The 18,679-nt window shown below is 43.2% G+C and overlaps 1 protein-coding gene and 1 long non-coding RNA gene across 7 annotated transcripts in view; one reads left to right on the top strand and one right to left on the bottom strand.

Annotated features, from left to right (window-relative positions):
* Positions 1-18,679, bottom strand: part of SYN3 (synapsin III) — a 454,689-nt gene that overhangs the window by 385,950 nt on the left and 50,060 nt on the right. For all 5 annotated transcript variants that reach the window (XM_072741870.1, XM_072741871.1, XM_072741873.1 and 2 more), the window contains one exon: positions 13,515-13,572. In XM_072741870.1, the coding sequence (XP_072597971.1) occupies positions 13,515-13,572 (58 nt within the window). The remainder of the gene's footprint in view (positions 1-13,514; positions 13,573-18,679) is intronic.
* The window catches only part of LOC112929067 (uncharacterized), a 65,451-nt gene that overhangs the window by 20,126 nt on the left and 26,646 nt on the right, over positions 1-18,679 (top strand). The gene's annotated exons all lie outside the window — the stretch shown is intronic.

The following is an 18,679-nucleotide window of genomic DNA, read 5'->3' as shown; positions in this document are numbered from 1 at the left end:
GAGAGTGATGAAGAGTACACAGCGGACCTGCAGTAGCCAATCTTCCTTCCTTCCTTTAACATGCATTCCCAACCCCCAACGTGTAACCCCAGATCCCCCAAGATGAGGCTCAGTTCTGCCACCTGTCTGGTGCTACCTTTCTATCACTGTCAAGTTCTTCTCCTGGGAACTCCAATGCCAGACTTCAAAATAGAGGAGACAAAGTGGGGGTAGTTTGGCTCTACTATTACCAGCATCATGACTTAGAGCAAAGAAATATGCCATGATGAGTCCCAGTTCTACAGGAGGGTGTAAGGCAGTAAGATGTAGGGTCAGCAGTGTGGGCTCCAGAGCATCTTTGGAGCCTCCACCTCTCCTACCTACTAGCTATGCAGCCATGGGCAGGACACTTAACCCTGCTGAGTCTTACTTCCATCAGTGTCTCTTTGGTGTAATTGTGGTGAGATTAAATGAATTTATAGAGGTAAACTCCTAGATGGTGGCTCACTTAATGTCAAGCACTGCCTTCCCTGTATGATACTGTATCACTGCTTTTCCTATATCATTGGTGTCAAACTAGTGCTTGACCTGTGTTGTTTACCAGGCAAAAGGATATTTGAGTGAGTCTATCTCCTGGGACATTCTTTGGTGGATCCAATATTTTCTGTTCATTTTTCATTTTTCCCTATCACAGATAAGTTAGAGATATTAAGTGACACAGATCATGTATCTGAGTACACAGAGCACCTACTATGTATGCAAACAAGTGCCCAGTGGTAGTCTACCCACAGATGCTATTATAACATTGTGAATCTTTCTTTCACAGCTCCTAATCAGCTTGTAATTATGAGATGTGTGGGGTGTGTGTGTGTGTGTGTGTGTGTGTGTGAGAGAGAGAGAGAGAGAGAGAGAGAGAGAGAGAGAGAGAGACTGAAGATGCAGTTGATGTCCGACTCTTCCACTGGATTTTAAGCTCTATCCAGTAGAGGCTACATCTGTTTTTAATCACCATTGTAGCTCTAGCACATAGTAGGCACTCAATAAACATTTTTAGGATGAATAAAGGTACTATCCATGTTCTCTATTAGCCCAGAGTCTAAGGGGAGTGATAGGCAGGTGGACCAGTAATTCCAAAGCAATCTGGTAAGCGTAATAATAGACATATGCATGAGGTGTGTGAGAACACAGATAAGGAGCAACTCGCCCTGCCTCCTCTGGGTGGTCAGGGGAAGAATAGAAAATAATACCAGGGCTAAATCTTGAAAACAAGCAAAATTTGGAAAAGCATGTCCCAGGAGGAGAGATTTCCATAAGAAAAGGCATAGATGGGGTAAATACAAGATGGTGTTAGGACAGGAAAGGAGCCACAAGGGGTTTGCTAGTACTACAATCTAAGCTACATAATGGAGGGGATGAAGAAGGAAAGGCAGGCAAGGACTAGCTTGGATGCCATGCTTGTGTCCCTTGGAACAAGTCTCAGGCACAAGCCAGCTCTCTCTACACATGAGAAGAAATTCACCAAGTTATGCCTGGATTTCACTTTCCTGTAATAAACCTTGCCTGCTAAAATAGCATCTGGAATTAGACTGTGAATTCCGGCTCTGCCACCTGTAAGCTGTGCAGCCTTATAGCCTCTCTGAACCTTTTCACTTCCTCATCTGGAAATTGAGAAACGATATAATACTTACTCTTCACAGGAAAGCTATGAGGATGAAATGAACTAATCCACATGAAGTGCTCAGTGTGTGCATGGCATGTAAGCATGGGATTAGGCAGTGGCTATTATCAGTCCCTTCCAAGCCCAAGACAACACCATCCATGGAAATTCTCTCATGCCACTCTCTAAACTTCCTGAGAGAAGTGGTCCCAGACAGGTTCAGCCTAGGCTGAATTCTAAAGTATGCAGTACCTTAAAAATCTCCCCTGTGATATTAAAGGTAGACACCATAGGACATACAAACTTATTCTCAGATACCAGTCTCCCTTCTCTTTCCCAGCGACTGGAAAATGCAGCCAGTCTGGGTAGGATCCAAAAGAATCCATTTCAAAGCATAAGTCCTGTTTATGTGCGGGCCTGACTTCCCTCCTCGGGAGATTCTGGTCAGGGTGGGGTGGAAGATTCCTTAGACAATCTAATAGATTAGTTTCCAGTTTAGCATAACAGCTAGACAGATTTTTGTGGTGAAGTCATCCCAGTCAATTAAAAGGCATTTTTCCCTGCTGCGAGTTCAGAAGTCCCTTTGGTTTGTTCCAGCTTTCTGGGATGTTTCATAATGGGCTCCACCCTGGGTTAATTAATAACCCTTGATTCCTACTGAAATCCTGTGTGTAAGCACATCCGGGCAGGGGCTGCTGGCAGGGCTGGGGTGAAGCCAGTGGGAGCTCCTCTCATCAGGGAGTGAGCCAGACTCTAAATGGTAGAGATTGACAGCAGAGCTGGCAGTAAATGTAAAGTTAGCCAAGCAAAAGCTGAAGGACAAAGCCAGACAGGGTGTAAGGAGGGGCAAAAGTGGGGAGGAGTGGGCAGAGGAGTGGGCAGAGGAGTGGTAATCATAAGCAGTGGAAGGCACCACAAGGCGAGAGCTTAGGTAGATTGAGAGTAAAGTGGAATGTAGGGAGTGAACTGCGTCTGGGCAAGTGGCTGGGACAAAGGTGGTGAATAAGAAGCAGTTGACAGCACTTGCTTTTATGGGATGCTAGCTCAAACACATTGTGTGGCTCTGGTTCCATCCTCTCTGCTTTAAAGAAAAAGTAGGTCATCTTGTCCCTTTTCAAATGCAAGTTGCAGGTAGAGAAGCTAAAGACCATGTGGCAGGGATTTACATGCAGTCTCAGGCCACCACTCCTACCCAGCCAATCTTCTAAACCACTATTAGCATGTGCATCCTAAAATGAAAACATGATCACGTCACTCCACAGCTTAAAAATCTGACAGGTATGTCCCCACTGCCTCTATGACATGATTTCCAGCTGCTTACCTTGCTGCATAAAGCCCACCCCGAAGCGATTGTTCTCTGTTTCTTTTCCAGCTTTATCTCCCACTCCCACTCCTCATGCACCCTATACTCCAGTCATTTCCCCCACATGTGACAAGCTGAAATTTAAAGTATGTTCTTGAGCTGGGAGGCCTGGTATTCACATCTGCCTCCTTTGCAGCCTGATGCAAAGCTAATTCTTTTCCCCAAATCCCCACCAAGTATTAACCTCTCCATGAAGCATTTCCTAAGAATGTCCCAAAGCAACGGTGGCAATCCCTCTTCTGTGCTCACTAAGGTTTGCACAGGTCTCTAATGTATTACAGTCACTGCCCCCAAATATCTATCTTTCCACCAGAAGGAGAATACCATGAGAGCGGAAGGCTGTCATTAAGGCCAAATACAGAGCAGGTGCTCAGTAAGTGTTTTCTTGAATTAAGAAGCAGGCTGAGAGAAGTCAAATTCTGTTTATTTTTTTAATACACACCACTCAAGAAGTTAAAGGGTTATTAAGTTCTCCTTCAGAACTGCTGCTTAATTTCCACTGGAGACACATTTATCTATGATATAACCAGGGGGCAGAGCAGATATTGATGGAGAGAGATGGCATCAAGGACAGGAAAATTATCAGAGTAGGTAGAGGCTATGATACTATGAGCCAGCTTTCCCAGCACAAGAAGATGGACTTGCTCTCGTTCTCATGGATCCTTTCTTCTCGTCTTTGATTAAGTGGCTAATGAGTAGTATAGCCAAACCAGGGAGGTAGGCCATGAAGAACTATCCAAGTGACAAAGCAGTCCCTGTTGCATTTAGGATCAGCAGGGCTCATCCAACCATAGTCTCAATCTTCCTCCAGCCCTCATTATTTGGAGCTTGCCTCGGCCATTAGCTGTGGCTCAGAATCCATCCTAGCACCCCTGCCTTCACAAGGAGAAGGCATCTTGTGGGTAAATGTGGAAAACATGGACTTCCTGACTACAGAATTAGATTAACTTGTTTGCTACCAAAACCATCAGAAGACACTAATAGTTTCTTAAATGGGGAAGATAAATGATAACATTGACAAGTGGAGACATGTAGTAGGAAAAAGGGTGATATGGGAGTTGGGAGCCAGGGGGTCTCTACATGGAACTACAATAATTTGATGTGTGTGCTAGGTCTACTCACTTCCCTGCTCTGAATCTCAGCTATTAAACATGCAGGTTGGATTAGATGATTTCCAAGGTCCCTTTCTGGCCCTACCCTACTATGACTGTACCACACTATCCATTCATTCACACATTCACTCAACAAACATTTATTGAATACCTTGACCAGGACCTGTACTATCTGCTATCAAGGAAAAGTTAGAAGTTTGCACCAGATGCCAGTTGAACACCATGTTTGGGGAAATATGATTAGAAATATATGTAAATAATAAAAACACACACATAAACATGAATGTTTTATATTTCTTATCCACCCCTAACTATACAACAAACTTCTTTAAGCATGAATTATATCCTTTCCATTTCTGAATAATCCCAGAGACTGAAACATGAGTTTAGCAATTCTGTAGGTATATCTTATGGTTATTATTATTACTATTATTATTTTCATCTTACATTTGAGGACACTGAAGCACAGAGAAGTCAGGTTACTTGCTTAAGGTCACTTAGGGAGTGGCAGGGCTGGGATTCAAACCCTGGTCTGACTCCAGAGTCAGGGCTATTATAGTCTTAATATAGTCTGAAGTGTACCACTACACTTAGAGACAAATAGTAATAATTTATTTTTGAGGAAAACAAAGAACAAACAGAACTGTTAACAGGAGGACTATCTAGCAATAAGCCAGAAACATCAAATGATGGGTAAGAGCCACCGGGGTTAGCGAGAAAAGGAGGAGTCTTTTGCTAGAAGGACACTTCCTAAGAAATTGTAATTTATCCAGCAGATCAAAAGAGTAAGGTAAGATAGGAATTGACGGTGGGATTATGTGCTTGAGGAACCTGATCCAAGAGGGGAACTGAAAAAGAGCTTAATGAAGACAAATTCAAAACTCAACATATACTCTACTAGATCTACTTTGGTTAAGCAGGCCCCTGATGTCAGCTGGACTTAGGTTCAGATCCCAGCGGCAGCACATTCTTACCAGCTGTGTGACCCAGGCTGGGCAATTTATCTAAGCTCTTGGAGCCTCAGCTTCCTCAGCAATAGGCACATCATGTGGGATGAGTTAAGGCACTGGAAGCACTTAACATGGCACCCAGCATACAGAAAATGTTCAATCAAAGTTAACCACCATCACCATTGCTATTGTTTCTCCATTTCTCTGTTGTCTTCTTAAATTAGTGGGCCTAAAGATAGAGCCAGGATGGTGATTAACTCACCCACATTCATAATGCCATGGTTAAGAAAAGACACACTTGCTCCTCTAATGAGTTATGTTTCAGCTAATATGCCCTAGTGTCCCACCTGCTTTTTTCATTCCCCCAGCTGGTTCTTAGATTTGAAAAGAAAAAGGCCTCCATGGAGACCTGCACGCTTTTAAAAATAATACAAAACAGAATGTCTGAGGTCAGGGTAAGCCAAGCCAAACAAATAAATCTTGCAGGATTGTGTTAACAAAACAAGGCTTAGTGGATCAGAGCGGGTAGAGTTCTGCCGGACTCAGCCCTGCAGAGAAATGCCAAGCTCTGGTGAATTTCAAACACAAGAAGGTCAAATAGGAAGAGCAAATTATGAAGTACTTCAGTGTTCAGCATCAATGCTTGAGCTGAAACCAGGAGGACATTCTGTGCACGCTGGACACCAGAACCCATGGGTCAATTACAGTCCTAGAAATCCACATCAGAAGGGTCTTATAGATCATCTATACAACCTCTATGGAGGGCGATCTGGCAATAGCTATCAGGATCCTAAGTGTATACTCATAGTGGGAGGTATACTCTGAGATAGACACCAGCCTGTGGGGGGCTTACCAGGGAGTGCTCTGGGTATCACCACTATCAGATGAGAAGAAAATGGAAAGCAGCAGCACTGGGCAGAAGGAGAAGTCAGGCTGCACTGCTACCTCAGCAAAGGCCTCTGTCAATTCCACAAAGAGCTCCGAAGCTGGGATGGGCCTTCAGAGTTGTCCCAAATTGGGGTAAGTGGGCAAGGTCTTTGCATTGCCCAGTCATTGAATGAAGCTGCCATCAGGAAAGAGAGGTGAGCTTGGGCAAGGCAGCTGTCCTCATCTGGGCCACTTCCAGAAGAGAGCTAACTGCTGAGGGTGGTAGCAATGCCAGCAGCTGCAGAAAGCCCTGTATTCCAGGTGCGTGACAGCACTCATGGCATGCGTTGCTCTTAGAACCAGTTGTTCTAATTCTAGGAAGGAATCCTATGGGTATGCTAATAGACGTCTGCAATGACACAGGTTTGGCATTATTTGCTATAGTAAAATTATGGAATATAAATGACTGGATATCCATATGACGGTGCTCCGGGCAATCATTAACAAGAATGAGGCAGCTCTGCACATACTCTCATGGAAGAAACAACCAGTATATTAAGTGAGAAGTCAGGGTTCAGAACAGTACAGGTATGTAGAAGGATATGTGTGGACCTTGAACAGCTAAAAGAATGGACTGTGCTGCTCACTGTTGATTGCCACTCAGTCCCACACCCATCCCTCTTTCCTGCACTATGGGGGCTGAAAGCCTAAAGCTACACATCCCAGATGCTTTTGCCACATGGTTTCAGTTAATTTCTAACAATGGGAGCCATTTATGCAAGAGTTCAGGTTAAGAAGGAGATAGCAATTGTTCTGCTTCTGGTGGTAGCTACAGAAGCTTCACTGACAGCCTCTGCAGATACAGCAGATTGGTGGCAATTCCTGCAGCACAGTGGGAGGGCAGACTCATGGCTCTCCACTGGCCATGGTGGTAGTGACAACAGCAGCAGTGAATGTAGGGCTGCTGTGGCTCTGGGTAATATGATTTTCCCTTTTGAACCATTTATAAATAATCTTCCCATTAAATCTTCTTCCGAAATACCTACAATGGTTTCTGTTTTTCAAACCAACTACTATTTATGAAAAACAAAGGAAAATACATACACACATATATTTGGTCATTGCACTTAAAACCTCTCTAGAAAGGTGCCCAAGGAATTAGCGATAATGGTTAAATGAAGTTTATGGATGGTTAAGGAAAACAGATTAGTAGGAGCAAAGTTGAAGTGACCTTTTCATTAGATACCATTTTTAATCTTTTCAACTTTTGCTATTTGTATATATTATCTTTACCCCAAAAATAAATAAAAGAGAAAAATAACAAAGGTTATCTCCAATTAGGTACCCAAATTTCCTACAAAATATTCACTACATTCATCAACCCAGTTTCTACTGGAACTCTGCACCTACCAAGGGGCGTGGCCCATTTATCATTACTCAGTACTGCTTCATAGTTTCTGTTCATACCAAGTTGAAATCCATGTTCTTGCAGGATAGTACTATTAGCCTGAACTGTAACCCCAGTGAGACAATCTGGGGTGGTTTTTCCAGCACACTCACACGTGAATCTTTTATCACTCATTTCAGATTAGCTATGGAACCTTTCTGAGCCTCATTTTCTTCATCTGCCAAACAGGGAGCGTCATAGCAACCATCTCAAAGGGTTGTGGTGGGGCCGGAATAAGATTATGGATGTGACTTAACCAACACATTCAATTATGGCTCTAAATACCTGCACCACTGGCAGAAAAATGCAGTGGATTAATATAGGAGGGCCTTGAAGTCAGACTGCCTGGGTTCAAAGACAAGCTCCTGCCAATTTTAAGTTGGGCAACCTTGGGAAAGCCACTTATTCCCTCTGAGTCTCAGATTCTTTAAGATGGAGGCAATGATAGTGCTCATTCAACAATGAAAAACATCCAGCCTGATCTTGTAAGTACTTAACATATGGTAACTGTTACCATTTTCACCTACTTATTCAGGTAGTAGACACTACACAGAGTAGATGGGATCCTCTGAAAGACCTTTGTCTCTGGACTAAACATCTTCAGTTCCTTATACTGATCCCCTTTGCTCACAGATGTCAGATTCCCCTGACTCCAATCACTCTCTTCACAAGGCATTCTGTGGAATACCCCCTTATGATGTGACATCAAAACTGGATCTGTCCCTAGCGTCTGACCAGGACAGTATACATGTGTAGGGGTGTAAGGGTGTGTGTGTGTGTGTGTGTGTGTGTGTGTGTGCATGTGTGTGTTTACGTACCAGCACATTCCTGGATTCTAAATGCTGTACTTTGATAACACAGCTTAAAGAGGTATCAGGTTTTGGGAGAATGGCAACCATAACTATAGTTTATTGAGCATCTAACATATGTGCCAGAAACTACGCTAAGCATATAACTTACACTGACTCATATAATCGACACAGTAACTCTAGGGGATAGAAATTATTACTCTCATTTTTCAGATGACAAAACGTGCATATAAATGTTATAAATAGAAGGCCAACACAAAAAAATATGGTAGAGCTGAGATCCACCTCTGGTCCCTCCTACTCTGAAGTCACAATCTTAACCTCCACATTAGACTTCCTCAACAGATATTAAGAATTTGTTCAAATCTTAGGTCTTTTCTTTCCCCTTGTGATTTTTTAAAAGATTATTTATTTATTTATTCACTCATGAGAGACAGAGACAGAGAGAGAGAGAGAGAGAGGTAGAGAGAGAAGCAGAGAGAGAAGCTGGCTCCAAGCAGGTAGCCCGATGCGGGACTCAATCCCGGGACTCCAGGATCACACCTTGGGCCCAAGGCAGAAGGTAAACCGCTGAGCCACCCAGGGATCCCCTTCCCCCTCTTTGTGATTTTAATAAGCAAAGTCTCCCTAATCTTGCTTCTCTTCAGCTGAGTTTTTCCATAGGGCCTTATATTGCAACCTCCTTCTATTCACTTGTATCAGGCTTAACATGGCATATTCTCTTATTCAGCTTCAAGTCATCAGCAAATATAATTTGACAAGTCTCTAATTAAGTAGAAGAATAAAGCCAAGGGCTCTGCCATTACATGTATTTCTCTCAAGGTGTATCTCTATCAAGTAATCATTTCCTAATGGGGGTAATGTTCAACTTGTTACCAATTCACTGATCTGAATTAACATCCAACTTCCATTTCTCTATCTTGTTGACCACTACTTCTTGAAATATCACATGATCTTTATGGTCAATATAACATCTATAGCAAAGATTCATTCTAAGAAAGGTTGACCCATTGAGAACTGTGGATGGAAAGCTGAAGTGGGCATGCAAAATTATATACATGATGGTTTTGAGTGTTTAAACTATTTTATTTATTTATTTTAAATTTAAATTCAATTAACCAACATATAGCACATCTATTAGTTTCAGATGTAGACTTCAGTAATTCATCAGCTGCATATAACACCCAGCACTCATCACATCACATGCCCTCCTATCACCTGGTACCCCAACCCCCACACCCACCACCCCTCCAGCAACCCTCAGTTTGTTTCCTACAGTTAAGAGTTTCTTATGGTTTGTCTCCCTCTCTGATTTCTTCCCATTCAATCGCACTATTAGGCATTTACCCAAAGATACAAATCTACTAATGATATGATGGGGCACCTGCACCCCAATGTTTATAGCGGCAATGTCCACAATAGCCAAACTATGATAAGAGTGTTTACATATGTTGAGGGAAAAAAATCCCACCTTTGCTTCCCTAAGACATCCAAGTTGAGGAAATATATAAAGAGCAGAAGGTGAATAGCAGTTGCATCAAGAACCTTTCCTGGGATCTGCACACATCGACCTAACCCTATTGCAACTCCAATATCACAGGGGGGAGCAGGACTCCAAGGGAGCCACTGGCATTCATATGTAAATCTGTGGCTTGTCCAGCTTCCTCCATTGGAGCCAAGGTCAGATGCTTCAACTTCTTGTCTTTCCTTCCATCTGTTAGAGCAGGACACTGTCATTGCTTATGCCTTGGTACCTCTATTATCCCTGAGGAAAGACTGACCATTGTAATCGCAGTCTTTTTTATTAGAGAGGAAAGAAGTCCAAGGCTCTGTCCCAACAAGTCCTAGTCTGCTCATCTCTCAGAACTGAGTCTATTCAATATTAATCCATTCATCAACCTCATTGTTTAGTCCCATAGAGGGGTGACTTGTACCTATGGAGAAAAAGGCCCTCTGCTCAAATATAAACAGAAAGGAACTTGACATGTCAACCACCCTGGCCCAAACGTCTTAGACCCTCCAAGGACACTGCTGTGAGGCCCCACAGAGCCAATAGGGCATTCTGGGTAATGGAATGAAACATGATGCAGCCCCCCCACACACACACACCTTCCCAGCCTCCCCAGGGTTTCTTGATTCCTGGCTCTGTAAGTGCTGAGGCAAGCAGTTTTTGAACTTGGGGGGAAGAGGCTGGAGAGAAGAGGCGGAGGCTTCCTCTAGGCCAACCACAACTAACTCATTTGCTCTGTCCAGCAAAACCCAGACAGTGCAATTATCTGGTTAATTTGGCCCTTAGTTGGGAGACAGACTTCCAAAATGTGAGTCCAGCTCAGACTAAACAGTGGCTTCCATCCTAAGACTTTTCCTAAGTGTGAGAGGATACGTGTGAGATTCCTGGGGGGGGTGCTTATGTGACCCAACCATTCATCCATATGGGAAAAAACAATCATTTCAGACTCTAAGATGAGTTTAGGAAGGCATGTCTTTGAGGGAAAAATGCCCAAATAACCTGCTATTTGGCTAATTTGCCTTCTGGCTTCTATGGAGGGGGATGGCTAGAAATCAGGATGATGCTAAATTAGCCAATGTTTTCCAGTATGACTGTAGCCTTCATAATTGGCTGAGTGTCCCCAGAGCCGAGTGAGTTATTCTTAGGGCAATTCCCAATGATGCTCCTACTTATAGATTTTATACCCATAAGCTGGGCTAGGGGCATCATTGAGATAAATGGGTAAAATTAAAACATGTCTCTGGGGTTTTCATGAATGGGATGAGACAGGGCTGGCTGAACTGGCAACTGAGCATTTACCAGATGGTTTATGAAAAAAACAGATTTTTGAGGGGGATTAAGAAGCAATGATTTATCTCCCTTGGAAACTGACAAGTAGCCTGGAATCTGTGGAATCTATCAGTCATTCATTCTGCAAATATTTCTTTAGTTCTAGTATGTGCCAGGCCGTGTGCTACTTAACAAAGTGAGATCCAAACAGTCATGGTCCTTATGCTCATGCAAATAATCCCACACCTAAATATATGGATAAGGGCTAAGAAGGCCAAGTTGGGTGCTATGATAGGGAATAACCAAGTTAGCGGATTTAGATCAAGGTGTGAAAGGAAGAGTCTTTGAGGAACGGATTTAAAAGCTAACACTTTAGTGGCCTTAAGTGGCTCAGTCAGTTGAGTGTCTGCCTTCTGCTCAGGTCATGATTTCAAGGTCCTGGGATCAAGCCCACACCGAGCCCCACATTGGGCTCCCGGCTCAGTGGGGAGTCTGTTTCTCTCCTCTCTCTGCCCTTCCCCTCTGCTCATGCTGTCTTTCTCTCTCCCTCTCAAATAAATAAAATCTTTTTTTTAAAAAAGCTAACACTTCAAAGAATCTATTTGGTTTTTTAGAAAGATCACTGCAGCTTTAATAATAAAAATAAATTGGAAGTGGGTAAAAAGAGTTAGAAGGCTATTGATGAGGAAGATTGGATGAGAGCTGATGATGGTTCAGCTGAGGATCTAGGTAATGAGGATGGAGAGAAGTGCGTGGACTGGAGACATGGAATGTGGAGTCAACAGGTTCTGGTAGCTGAATGGGTGTAGTGGTGGAGGGAGGCGAAGCATCCAGGAGCCTGTGCAGGTTTCTGACTAATGGGAAGGTAGAGGGTAACATTCTTTATTGAGAGAGGTAACTTGGGAGGACAAGTAAGTTGGGGCTAGGAGAAGATGATGTGCCCTATTTTGGAGTCAACCAAACTGGAATCTCACCATTCCACACACTCTATTCTTCAGCCCCCTTACTTTTGCTCACACTGCTCCATCTCATGTACACTTCATGTGGCTATATCCACTTATTGAAATCCTACCCATCCTCCAAGATGCCCTCTAAATACCACCTCCTCCTCAGAGCCATTCTTACTCCCTGTGGCCTCTGCTGCCCTTGGCACTAAGTCTGGACTTCTCTTTCCTGGACTCCACCTGCACTGAGGTTCTGTGAAGACTTATCTTGCCTCCCTTCCTAAACCACAAACTTTTTGGGACAGAGCCTCTGTTTCTATATCCTCCTTCCCCACATATTAGTGAACTAGCAAAGTAGACATTTGACAAATATTTGTTAAGTGAACAAAAATAACCTACTCTTTGCCATGGAAGGAAAACCAGTAGACATTGGACTGACTTGAAAGCCACAGGATCAAATTGAAATTCAAGTTTAAGGTGTTTTAATACTAAGCCAACTCAAATTGGATACTCAGAAAGGCTTTCTGTTCCTCTAACACACTAAACTCAAAGAATGCTAAAAAAAAAGTCACACCCTCTATTTTCTTATTGCACTTTTCTGACTTCATCTTATAGTAGGGACTTTGTCTATCTTGTTAACTCTTTGTCTTTTATGATGATGATGATGATGACATCGATGATGATGGTAAATGAATAACATTTACTAAGTGCCTGGTATATGCCAGGTGCTATTCCAAATACCTAGAGACTAACTCATTTGATCCTCATAGCCACCCTATGAAATTGATGCTATTATTACCCAATTGTATAGATGAAGAAACTGAACTGCAAAGAGCTTAGTACAGCCCAATCAAAGTTGCAGTTAGTAAGGAGTGGCACTGGGATTCAGACCTAAAGTCTGGCTCCAGAGCCCATGCTTTGAGCCTTAGCTCTCCTAAGGCTGAGCACCATGCTTGGCATATACTGAATGAATGGGAGGAGCCCTAGATCTAGAGGTCATAAGTTCTAGTCCCAATTCTGCCACAGATTTCCTACGTAGCCTTGAACAAGTCTGTGTTTCTTTCCCAATAAATGAGGTGCCTGGATGTTGATATTAGAGCCAATATTCATAACTCTTTGAGGTTTTAAATTATTTAATCCCAACAATGATACAAGGAAATTGAGGCATAGAATAATTAGGTTACCTGCCCCATACCTATTAAATGAGAGAGCCAGGATTCAAACCCACTGTGCTCTCTGGCTCCAGTGGTTCCAAGGAGATGCCTTGGGGGCTGTGGGGGAATTGGAGGAAAGTGGAACAGGATGGAGCAGACAGACTTTTGGGTTCCCCGCGCCCATTTCATCAGTTCTCTTGTCTCTACTTGTCTCTATTTTGCACAATGGCATCCTACTTGAGATTTCCTTTGAAGAAAGGTTCTGCTGCTAAAACAAAAACCATTAAGCTAAATGACTCTGGAATTTAATAAAACTCTCATGTATAAGCCAGGATTTTCTGGTAATCTTGACTCATGGTAGCCACATAACATGAGGATCAAGGCTGCTCCTGGGAATGACTCCCCTATGGAAAACATCAAGGCGATAGCATAAAAGACCTAGCTCCAACCTACCTGCTCCACTCGGATCTCAATCTCTCCATTCACCTTCTTTCCATGAAAATACTTGGTCCTGTGAAAGAGAGGAAGAAAGCTACTGAGTAAGAGTGCAGACTGCTTTACTGTTTTCTTCCTTCTTCCAAAGGCCTTACTTACCCCAAGAAGTGCATGTCAGACACATCTGTACCTTCATGCTCTCTCCTCCTACCTTGACTGATTTTCTTATTATTTGTATGTACTGTGTGCAAGAAGGGAAAGAATACTGAATGGGAAGATTGGAGCCTCAGGTTCTGGTTCTGCCAGGTGGCTGGACCTCCCTTTGCCTCAATTTTATCATATGTAAAAGGAAGATATTAATACCTGCATGACATGTTTCTAAGGGTTATTTTAAAGATCAAATGAGATAAAGAATCCTACATAAGTAATAAGAATTATTTTATTATTTTAGTGAGTTACACTCTATATACTTCATGAATTATCTATCTGTCCACCCATTCGTCCATTTGTCAATCTGTCCAATGAAGCAGCCCACATCTGTCCCTTTATCCAGCCAGCCAGCCAGCCATCTTTCCATCATCTTTCCTATACACCCCTACTTCTATCTTCTCAGTAAATGGCATCCCATCTACCTATTGCTCAAGGGAGAAACATAGACATCATTTTTGTTCTCTCTCTCCCCATACCCACTAACTCTACATTCTAATTATTTCCCAAATCCAACCACTTGCCCATTTTTTTCTCTATAAGCACCCCAATCTTGGTCCCCTCATCTCTCTTCCCATATCAATTCTCTTTTCATACTCTTCTTTCATAGTACTATTACAATTATAATTAGTTATAATCAGTAACTGTGTTTAATTCTTCTGTCTCAATATACTATATAACACAGCCTCTTGAAGTAAAGAACAAATACTCTCAACACCTACCAGAGTGCTTAACACACAGTAGGAGCTCAAGTAATATTTGAATGAATAAATAAGTGAAGAGATAGATGGGGAAAAAAACCCACTCGTTGAGTATTTACTCTGTGAAACTGTGCTGTAGGCTTTAACCTATATTGCCTTTCTCCTTTAATGCTTCCAACCACCAACATGAAGAAAGCATTATTATTTCCAACCTATAAAAAAGAAAACCAAAACCCAGAGAGACAAAATGTTTTGCCTAAAGAACTTTATCCTGTTCTTCTAATTCCACATCTATGTTTTTGTTCAACCTTGAAAAAATAGCAGCAAATGTTGGGGTACTCTGGGTTTAGATGTCCTCCCACACATAAGGCAAAAGTAATAAAAGTTTCCGTTTGCTCTTTTGGATTTTGGTATGAAGAAACTAACAGTTCTTAGTCATTTGCTGTAAACTGAGCACTGTGTTAAGCATTTCCATAAACCTTTCTAGGAAAGAGACAGCTCTTTATTCCAATACCCATTCTCCCCTTCACAAAGTAAGGGAGTTTATGGATTGGCACACACACACACACACAAAAGAATGAATATCCCAACTCTCTATTCAGCTAGGTGTGGTCATGTGATTGAGTTCAAATCAATAATTTGTAAGTAGTCATCTAACAATCTTCTTAGTTTCTTCTCCTATTCTTTTTTCCTGGAACATCCATGTTGCTATTTTTTCAACCTTTCATTTGGAAAGAAAGAATCCTTTCTACAAATTCTCTGACCAAACTTCTGTCTGCCTGCTTCCAAAGAGTTTCTATCTACACTCAGTTGATGACAATGGAGTTCATTTCTTTCCAAGACTGCCCAAATCACTGACTGATAGCTCTAATATTAACATTACTTTTTCTCACAATGTTGACAGACTTAGCTGTCAACTAGGCAAAACTTTAGTGGGATAGGAGCTGTTATTGTGACTTGAAAGGAAGATGTGGTCTTTTTTCTTTCAGGCATGGTGTTTGACAAAACGTGTGGGCAGTGAGGCTTCATGCAAAGGGAACCTTTCCACCTAGTTTGTGAATTTTATCACAAACCTTTAAAGGTAGCGTCAGCCAACTGCAGACACAGGGATAAGTCCACCTCTAATATTTGTGGAGCCTGGGGCAAAAGAACAAATGAAGGCCTATGTATCATATGTCTAATATTTATAATTGATATATAAAGCCAGCAAACATTTAAATAAAACATTTCTGTCTTCCTTCCTTGACAAATACAACTTCATAATGATCTGGAAGGATCAGAATTTACACTTCGTGGAATTCTTAGGGTTCTACTCAGAACAAGGCAACATGGGGATCGCCATATCTTGGTCTCTACCCTCCTCCCTGATCCTCCTCCCACCCTCCTTTCTGTCCTGCACCACCTAGGCTTTTTGTGCAGGCTCATGGATGGCCCGTCCTGCACCACCTAGGCTTTTTGTGCAGGCTCATGGATGGCCCAGCCTATGTGTCATGCTTCATTTCCTCACTCATGCCCCCTCAACTGTGCCTTGGGAGGATTAATCAGGGAACTGGTCTCCACAGGGCATGGAATTGGGCCAGGGTCCCTTTGGGCAAGGAACTCTAGGGTTCTGTGTATCCAGTGCATGGTCTAAGGTATCATTTACAAGGTCCTGTGCAGAGACCTCCTCCATTGTCAGAAGGGGTACAGCTGGTAAGGGCTAGAATCAGACTTAAGCAAGGTTCCTTCTAGCTTGGGTTTAAAAGAAGTACTGGGTGAGACCTCAGAGGGTAACTAATGAGAACAATCACTGGTACACTTGAAAAAGCAAGACTTAGGCAAAATTTGAGCTCTACAACTCACTCACCACATGTTCTAAGCCAAGGTACTTAACCCCTCTGGGTCATGGTTTTCTCATTTGTCAAGGTTGATAACATCTATAGCCAAGCCTGTAGTGATAAATTCACCTGATTCTCTATGCAACAAGGCAATACATACAGTGTAGCTAACTCAGGGCAACCACATGGATGCAATCCCAGCTCTACCACTTACTGTGCAACCTTGGGTAACTCATTCAACCTCCAACCTCCGTGTGCTTCACTTTCCCCACCTGGGAAGTGGGGTTACTACTAGTAACTAACTCACAGGGTTGCTGTAAAAACTAACCAAGATAAGATACATAAAAGCACTCAGAACAGTTCCTGCACATTCTTAGCTCCAAAGTACACAGCCCAGGGCCTACCACAGAATCAACAACAAAGAACTATTAAATGTTTTCTCTGTGCCTGTGGGTATTATGTGGTGGGGATCCACAAATAAAACATAATCTTGCCCTCACAGAGGTTGCAAAACAGAAATGTGATTCACATCACATTGATCTGTTCCATCAGTGCAACGAGTGATGGGTGGTGATAATAATAAATAGATGCTGTTGGTATATAAGGCCTGCAAGTACCTTTACATCCTTCCTCCTATTTGACTCTAATATGAACCCTGAGAGAAGAAATGGTGGGGATCAGTCCCCACACGTTCCAGGTGAAGTCTCTGTCAATGACATATAAAATCTCTAAGTGTTATGGTGAGTTAGATCTTAAGCTTCAAGATTTTTGGGATTCTGTTCAGACCCTCTGTGTCCTTCATGATCTGGACCCTGTTGACTTGGCCCATTTCTCCTCTGGTTTTCTGCCCACCTCATGGACATACACAACTTCCTGTGATTCCCCAGCCTCATCCTACATTTGACGCCTCAGAAACTTTGCACAGGCTGTTCTCTCTGCTTAGGATGGCTTCTTGTTCTTCTCTGCCTGGCTGTCTCCAAGATCTTCACTTACCTCCTCCATCAAGTTTTCCCTGAAAGTGCCCCCCCACAATGAGGCTGAGTTAGGGGTTCCTCCTTGGGGTTCCATACAGCATCCTATACTAACAACCATTAAAACACATATCATTCCATGTTGTGATTGCATGGTGTTTGTTTTTACCTTGCACCCACATACCTAGTCTGTGAGCTTCTAGAAACCTGAAACTGTCTCAATGCTTACTGCATCCGGTATCTGGTACAAAGTGCCAGGGCACAAGGCACATGTTTAACAAATGTTTGCTCACTGAGTAAATGAACAATGTCTTCCAGGGATAAGTCACAGCATACTCTGTCCTTAAGACACTTTACTGTCATCTACTGGTACACCGCTGTAATACACTTACAATTCTGCACTGATTATGATGTGGGGTCCTTGTACAGCGTCCAACCTGAATGACTGACTGGTAGCCCTCAACTCGATTCTAACTAGAACCCAGAGCACTTTACCCTATAACAATACCACCCAAGCAGTTCTGGCCTTCACAAGGCCTCACCTTCCCAGGAGAAACACTTGTTTTGCCCATCTCTGGAATGTTTACTGCAGAGCCTGGCAGATGGACTCGGGCTAAAGCTGGGGGTCAGGCAGTCCATCCCCCTGCCTGGCTGGGAGTCAGAAGTCTGTCTCCTGACAGGCCACACAGACTGCTGCCTCCTTGCCGGGGGCTCATTCAGGCTTGAGCCGCCTCTGAACAGTTCTGTCTGGCAGAGGGAAGGGTAGGGATGGTTTGGAATTCTAGATGCCTTGGGGGTTGGGGTTGCTGCCTTTCTAACTGCCTGGCTGTTTGACCTCAGGCAAAACTGATGGCCTCACTGTGCCTGAAGGCTGTCTCCCTAATACAGACCTTTTCCTACTGCCCTAATATGTTTATTCTCATAATGAGCTCCCTGAATATCCCAGCCAATCACTCAGGCCTTGGCCTTGGGAAGGGGGTGGGGGAAACTCTTGATTCCAGTAAGCTTCCTTCTCTGTGGGTGGTCTCATATTTTACTGCCACATCAGAGGCACCAGGAAAGAGAATATTATAAAACCAGTGCTGCCTGGGGTGGGAAATCCCAAGTTTGGGGAGGCGGGATGTGGTGTGTGAGAGAGATTTATGAGGAGTGGGTACTGAGTTCTTTCATGGCGACAGCAGGGGCAGAAGGAAGAGGAGAATTAGCACAAACAGGATCCACCTGTGTCCAAGTGGCACCCTCCTAATAAATGTGTCTGGGATGTAGAGTCAATGTGGCTGGGCTTTGGCTATGCCCTTCCCAGGGAGGAGGGGTCAGGAATGTTCTGTCTCAGACACAGCCCTCTTCCCACAGGTCACCCCTGTAGGGAGAGGGCGGGCAGGGATGCAGGGAACTGGCCCTAGGAGGGGAATCTCACGTTTCTGATGTAACATATTGGTTGCTTATTCATGGCCTGGACTTAAGCAGGGGGAGATGGAGTACGGACC

This window comes from Vulpes vulpes, chromosome 16, assembly GCF_048418805.1.
Source record: "Vulpes vulpes isolate BD-2025 chromosome 16, VulVul3, whole genome shotgun sequence".
In the NCBI taxonomy this organism is placed as follows: Eukaryota; Metazoa; Chordata; class Mammalia; order Carnivora; family Canidae; genus Vulpes; species Vulpes vulpes.
The sequence above is the reverse complement of the archived record's forward strand: the minus strand, read 5'-3'. Positions and strand labels throughout refer to the sequence as shown.